Genomic DNA, 7,500 nt, shown 5'->3' with positions numbered 1-7,500 from the left:
TTGCACACATTTTCATCATATATATAAAAAAGAAGAGCAGATCTACAAGCTCATAGACCGGCACGAAGTGATGAGAATCATGAGATATGAGCTCCTAGATCTGAGCTCCTCCACCCGATAAGCTCCTAGATGTGCTATTTTTGAAGATCCAAAGTATAAAATGATACAGATACTTTCCCAGTTTTAATGGGTTAAGTGCATATGCCCAGCTGGCTGTGCCAACATTGCTTCAGTTCCTAAAGGATTCTCGGAGTCATCCCTCTATATACTGTGCATAAACTGAATATAATGAAGGAAAACGCATATGATATACCAAAATACCACAACACCAGAGATTGCTTTAAAAACACTTTAATTCTATAACACTTGGAACACACCTGAATAAAACAGGTGCACAATAATGACACAATATAAATATACTTCATACATTTTGTCCACGTCTCTTTTTTTGTTGTTTGCCTTTGAACTCCACTGACACAAGCTCATTGAAGTAGAACAGCTAAGACGGCAACCGAGACTCTGCAAAATAAGCAGTAATATAATAATAATATACATAACCAACCAATCTCAAGTAGCGACCTATTGAGCACAGTTCTTAATGTAAAGTGAAGCCTGACTTGTACGCCGTCGTGTGAGGGTGTCTTACGCCACAATTAGACACATCTACAACAAGTTCTGTTTTGTGTCAAGGACCCCCAAATTTATTATTTGGCCGCGGGCCCCCCACCTCTGAAAATGTATTGTACCACGGACCCTCAGAAGGGTATAGACTTGGGGAAAAAAAGAAAAAAAATAGCAGATCTACAAGCTCGCAGCATGGCACAAAGTGATGTGCTGTGAGCTTTGTAGATCTGCTATAGCCAAGGTGTAACACAATTTTGCTGGAACCCCCCCTGGAACCCGTCCAACATGTGTTGTGAGCTTCTATTTTTGGCGTGTGACACCATCACATGGCGGAGTCCAAAGCAAGTGTCGTGTAAAACTCTTTTTTTCCCAACTGTTGACACTCAAACGATACAATAAATACATTGACAATGTCACACGTTAACCCTCGCTCTGCAAAGCCTCATTGTTGTTCAGAATAACCAGAGATCACATGTTTCAGACATTTACTGCACGGTACTCTGTCACCTCACGATCACAATCTACGGTATTAGCGTATCGTTGCTGCCAGGCAGAAATAATAAGATAATAATCTCAGTCATAACGCTGTCTACTTGATCATTCTGCAGCGTCACACAAAAGCATCGGAAATTGCAGATCTACAAGCTCGAAACGGAGCGCTAAGCTACATGTTTTGAGCTTGCAGATCTGCTAATTTTATACCATTTGGGAATTTTGAACAGTTTTGGACTTGTCGGGTGGCGGTGGAGCAGAGGTGATGATTGACAGGCAAAATCCTTCAACAGTGACATCTGCTGGCAAATTGTTATTTTTTTCATTGCAGCTCAAAAGGCTTCAGAACGCACAGAGAAAAACCCCAGACCACAGAAAAAAAAATCCACTGAATGTTTCACAGTTCAGGTTGTAATTGAGGTCTTAAAAACTAAAAGGAAAACGAAAAATTAAAATCGATGAAAATGAATGTCATGAAAGCTGTGTAAGAATGCACACACATGAATAAAATGAGCATGACCCCAGAGTTACTGTGTCAGTGGTCTTTTTGTTAAAATTACTTGTCAAATGGCTATATATTCTGACTGTAATCATTCAAAAAAGGGTCTTCCTGTCTCTCCAGCTCTTTAGGAAACAGAAAATGCATATTCAGGTCGGGATACCAATTGTATCCATTCAGGAGAGAGAACCCATAAAGCATACCAGAACAATAAGTGCAATTGGAACTGATGACACAAAGAAATGAGCAGACACAATTGGAACTGGAACAGTATACAATTTCAAATTGGCTGAATTAAAATGTATTTTCTGTTCAATAAAGAGCTGGAGAGAAATGGAGTCCTGTTAGCCTACTGAACAAACACATAGCAATGATTACTATTCAAAGATAGAGCTTTCACCTTTTAAAAATAAACGTTTTGTTTGAACCAAATAAACTCACATACCCTACATTTAACCCCCCAAAATGGACCCTTGTACAGCATGTCTAATTGTCACAGTTAAACTAACAGAGGATTATGTTGCGTTGGCGTCTCTGTCAGAGAAACAAAACCAGTACAAGTTAATACCATTCTTTGCTGTTAGATACACGGCAAAATACTGTAAGTGTTCATTTTAAATTAACTCTGAGGTTTTTGACCGCATGTATGACATGTTTTGCAATAGCTACAGTTAAGAAGGTGGATATTAAAACAATTAAATATTAGTTTCACACCACAATCCTGGGTTTAAGAGTTTGACATCCGACGGCACGTGAACTCAAATTGATAAACAGCTTTGCGTCATGCTGCTGCTGGCGATCAGTCGGCGACCGACCGCTTCACTGAGTGGGAGAAAGTGACATCATCATCAGAATATATGGCTGGGGACATTCTCACTCTGAACGGGAGTGTGAGAGACAGACCACACACACACACGCACGCACGCACACAGAGAGGGGGAGACTGATAGCGAGACATAGAAATATACAGACAGAGAGAGAGAGAGAGAGAGTGATGGCTTAGAGAATGGATGTCTTCCCATCGAAGACACGTTTGGCACGCTTTCTCTGCACTCCTCCCTCCTGATTGGCTGTTCCTTGATTGGCTGCCCATCATACATTGTTCTTCTGACACACAACCTTTACTATATACTGTACATGTATCTCATATTATATTTGTTTATATTCTTTGATCTCACAACACACACACACACACACACACACACACACACACACACACACACACACACACACACACACACACACACACACACACACACACACACACACACACACACACACACACACACACACACACACACACACACACACACACACACACACACACACACACACACACACACACACACACACACACACACACACACACACACACTACAGGCAAAGCAGGTGCACCGTAAAGTCCTCAGTGTTAAAGGGATATTTTACATTCAAACATGTTTGGGGTCATTTTTTTGTCTACTCAGGTTTTTGTGTTTCACTGCAGACAACCTTTAGGTTGCTTCATTAATTTTAAGTCTTTTCAATTACTTTTAATTTCATTATTTATTTATTTTATTCAATATCTTTTAATTATCCATACCAAAACGAAGGCTGGGTGTTTTCAATGAGTCTATTATGGTTAATTATGGTTAGTTTGAAGGTGTCTGATCAAATAAATATAAAAAAATATATAAATACTGAATCGAGCAACCTATACAAAACTGTCTCACAAAAAACCCAGCAGAGTAAACGTTAAAATGACCCCAACAATGTTTCAAAGTGAAACATCCCTTAAAAATGAATGAATTCAATGAACACTGATGATTTGGTCGTATATGAATATAGGGACGGGGTTTTGGCGGGGGACATCTTGGGGAGACAGACAGACGGACAGACAGACATCAGTCCTCGTCCTCGTCACTGTCCCTCATGGTGACGCCCTGCAGGCTTTGGCCGGTCCTGACGGCGGCCGTGGCCTCCTCCACCGACAGACGGTTGTAGACGGTCTCGTAGCTCTGGTTGTTCAGCACGCCGTCCAGCACGCCTTGCAGCCGGAAGTCCCGGTAGGTCTTCTGTTGAGGGGGAGACAAGATCAAGCTTGTGGAACTGCTACTTTTGATGCTTTTGTGTGGCACTGCGGCGTAGTGTGATTATGGAGGGGGGGAAAAAGTTAAAACATGGAGGTTTCTGCCCGACAAGAACGCTGAGAAAAGCTCAGAACAACAGCAGGGGACTGAAGCTCAACACGAGCACAAGTACTTTCTGTTTGCGTTGTGCGTTTCTTGGTGTTTTAGCTCTACAGTCCATTATTTGCTTCATTAAGTCTGAACTAAGTCAAGTGTGTTACTAACTTACTGCTCATTACAGCAGTCTATGAAAAGACTAACAATTAAGCTGCTGCATCTCACTTTTTACCTCAACCTCTCAGTGGAGCTGAAGAAGTATTTTCTTTTATATTCCAATTTTATTTCATCATATTAGCCCTGTATATTAACCTGTTGAACAGCACTCTGCAACAGTACGATAACATGATTCCTTTTCGTAGGGCTATATATAGTTGTATCTGTCAGTCCTTGTCTCTTTTATGCCCATATAATGGAGATCCCTGATGTGATCATTATATACCCATATACGGGGGCCAAGTGTGACTGAGTGTCTGTCTGTCAGATTTCTATCTCCTTTTTTCTTCATACTCAAACAAAAAAACTCATGGATTGTATCGTCCCTCTGCGAGCGGTTATTTCTTTATCATGATGATCTTTATCAGATGGAACATTGCAAATGCGTTGTGTTGTGTTACGAGAGTTGGGCAGGCTCGGCAGCAACACTAACCGCCTCACAACAGTCTTTCCACCTCGGAGGAAAAAACAGCAGGCGAACTCCAAGTCAGCATGCCCATATACGGCCCCCGTATATGGGCATGCCCCCTTTTGTGCCCATATATGGAGCTGCTGATTTATTCGCGGGAAGCTTTAATTGACCCTTAAGACAAATACGAATGTCATCTGAGCTCAGACACTGATTGGCAACATGTACTGTTGTTGTTAGTAGAAATAAAAGGAAGTGGACTAAGAAAGGGGAGGAGCGAAACACACTACTCGTTTCTACACAAAAAAGGAGGTGGTGCCTCCAGAGGTAAAAATCACACCCGTGTGAAGTGAGGGGCGCTAATATATTAAAGTCTAACTCATGTTGCTGTGATGTAATGATGATGTAAAACAAACATTCAATTTCTCTTTATTGTTAACGATTCTGATTAACTGCATGCCCCTCACTGCTACGATGATAGCATTGGACGAACAACCTTTTCCTAGGCAGACAGTAAATGTTCTCTTATAGCGAGAATCACACAGCATACCTCAAAAGAAAGCGTAAGTTGTCCACTCTAATTAAAAAAAATGATTTTACCATCTTCCATTCTGGAGATATGTACCTTTATGTAACACCTGCTTTTGTAGTAACGTACTCTTCCTGAACAGAAAGCCTAATTAGGAGCGGTTTTAGTTCGCCTGCTGTTTTTTCCTCCGAGGTGGAAAGACTGTTGGTAAAGTGCCCGGGTGTGTAGAAAGGCGATTGAAAGTAATCAATAAAAACATGCGGTAAACGGACATCTACGTGTCCCGCACCGGACCGTTGGGATTCGAACCACGTAGAAATCCCTTTCCCGCACGGGGTGTGTTAATGGGATTTAATGTTTGTGTTAGGGACAAGATGACGGAAACTTTCCCTTCATTGTCAATGGCGTTTTTAAAACAAACATTGAACTAAAAACAAACATTAAACCTGTATATAGGAGGGGCTAGTGCCCCTGAAAAACAAAGTAATCTCTTTTCTTTTTGCGGGGCGCTGGCCCCTCCTATATCCAGCTTTAGTTGTGTGTGCACATACTTTGTCCTACACAAAAATTAAATTCCCATTGACCATGAATGGACAATTAACTTTCACAAATTTCAAAAATTCACCCCAAAACCCACGCTCGAATTTGAGGCAGAATTTGCACTCCATTGATAAATGAGCGCCACAGTGTCTATTTTACGCCCCTGAGTCACTTCACACGGGTGTGATTTATGTTTTTTTAACAGAATGGGTTCCCAGATTGTTACCTTAAGAACCTTGATGAGTATTTTCAGCTGATATATGTGAAGATTGTTACCTTAACGACCTTGATGAGTATTTTCAGCTGATACATGTGAAGCTGTAGGTCCATCCTGTCTGTCAGCCACAAACACACTGCCTTCATGGTGCTGGTGTACCATTGCTGCAAAAACAAATACATATAAATATATGCCCACCAGCAACAACATAAGAACAGATAGTAAAACAATATAATACTGGATGTAATGAAGTAAAACAAATCACACTCTTGTGAAGTGAGGTGCGCCCACTGTGTTACGTTACGAGACATGATTGCAGTGTGTTTTTTGTTAAGTGCTCTAAAGAAACATTAAAAGTCCATAGACCTGGCTGCCATATGACATCATTTCAAAAGCCAGGCATTGGTGGGGCTCTAGCGCCCCTCATTGGTGGGGCTCTAGCGCCCCTCATTGGTGGGGCTCTAGCGCCCCATTGGTGGGGATCTAGCGCCCCTCAAAAATAAAATAAAAATAATACTGATAAGAAGATACAGGTGGAACAGCAGGTATGATAAAGCTCTTCAGGCAGGTGTGATATGTTTAGCAGTAGTGCAGGCAGAAGGCATACACACAGTTATATATATAAACTAGAGAGCGGACTGCCCCACCCACAGCTATTCATTTCAATGGAAGTTGCTCAGTGGGCGTTTGAAGCACCCGGAAGTATACGTTCTATACTTCTGCATTTCCTTGATTTGGGCACCAGAATTGGAAACCTGGACCAATATTCATGAACGAGCGCTCTGTGTTTAACCCCAGCTGCGCACTCGTTTGCTCGGGCAGGTATATTCGCCCGCCTGCAGTTCCAGCTTTGGCCAGTAGGGTGGGGTGGCTGCAACATTTCCCAGACGCTCTGGGGGCCTGCATGCACATCATGTACAGCGGAGCAGCGCGGCTTCACTTGTTTTCTCTTTCTGTTACTAAAACATTATTTGCGACGCACTGAGCAATATACAAATACATAAATCATAAATATATCATCACTAAAACCCAAACCAGATAATGTTTGATGGAACGTGCGCGTGCGTGCGTGCGTGCGTAGGCAGCCTATAGGTAGTGAGGACTATAGCAATGAAGAGCATCCTGATGAGCAGGTAATTGAGTGGTGGAGGCAGGACACCACCTGGTCTTTCTTTGGTTTCCAGTAGAATTCCATCTAATTTCAGGCCAAAATAAAATGCCGCTGTGCTGTGTATGTATGTACAAACTACCCAAGCAGCACCAATAAAACGTTAATGTGCGTCCCCGGGAGCCGAGACGCGTACTAATATATAGCTATAGCTTGGCCACCTCGCCCTCGGTGGGGAGCGGGCGGGCCGAGGAAATTGAAAGTGGCGATGCTCTTTAATTGAGCTGATTAAAAGAACGAGAGCGGAAACAGATGGAGGAAATATGGACATGTAGGAAGGGATGTGTGTGTGTGTGTGTGTGTGTGTGTGTGTGTGTGCGCGTGCGTGTTGGCTGGTGGTGGGACCGTGGGAGGGTGACAGGGACGTCGATTCGCCGAGTTTGTCCATTACATCTAATTTATGCTCTGTCGTACTGAGAAAATATACGGTACATGTGAGTACACCCCTCGCATGTCTGCAAATTTATAATTATATCTCTTCGTGAGACAACACTGAAAAAATTACACTTTGATACAATGTGAAGTAGTCACTAAGTGTACAGCTCGGATATCAGTGTCGATTTTATTTTCGCCTCAAAATAACTAAAAACACAGCCATTAATTCCAAACTGCTGGCCACAAAAGTGAGTACACCCTTAAAT

At 42.2% G+C, this 7,500-nt stretch overlaps 1 protein-coding gene across 3 annotated transcripts in view; it reads right to left on the bottom strand.

The window, feature by feature from the left end:
- Positions 1–335: 335 nt before the first annotated feature.
- Positions 336–7,500, bottom strand: part of cadps2 (Ca++-dependent secretion activator 2) — a 229,821-nt gene continuing 222,656 nt past the window's right edge. For 2 of the 3 annotated variants that reach the window (XM_079501503.1, XM_079501504.1), the window contains 2 exons: positions 5,751–5,855; positions 336–3,669 (listed from right to left, as the gene is read on the bottom strand). In XM_079501503.1, coding sequence (XP_079357629.1) covers positions 3,499–3,669; positions 5,751–5,855 — 276 coding nt within the window. In that variant the 3' untranslated portion in view covers positions 336–3,498. The remainder of the gene's footprint in view (positions 3,670–5,750; positions 5,856–7,500) is intronic. The other variant, XR_013790062.1, reaches the window with a different exon arrangement.

The sequence above is a fragment of the Electrona antarctica genome (genome assembly GCF_951216825.1).
Source record: "Electrona antarctica genome assembly, chromosome: 5".
NCBI classification, from domain to species: Eukaryota; Metazoa; Chordata; class Actinopteri; order Myctophiformes; family Myctophidae; genus Electrona; species Electrona antarctica.
This window is presented reverse-complemented; position numbering and strand designations above follow the sequence as displayed.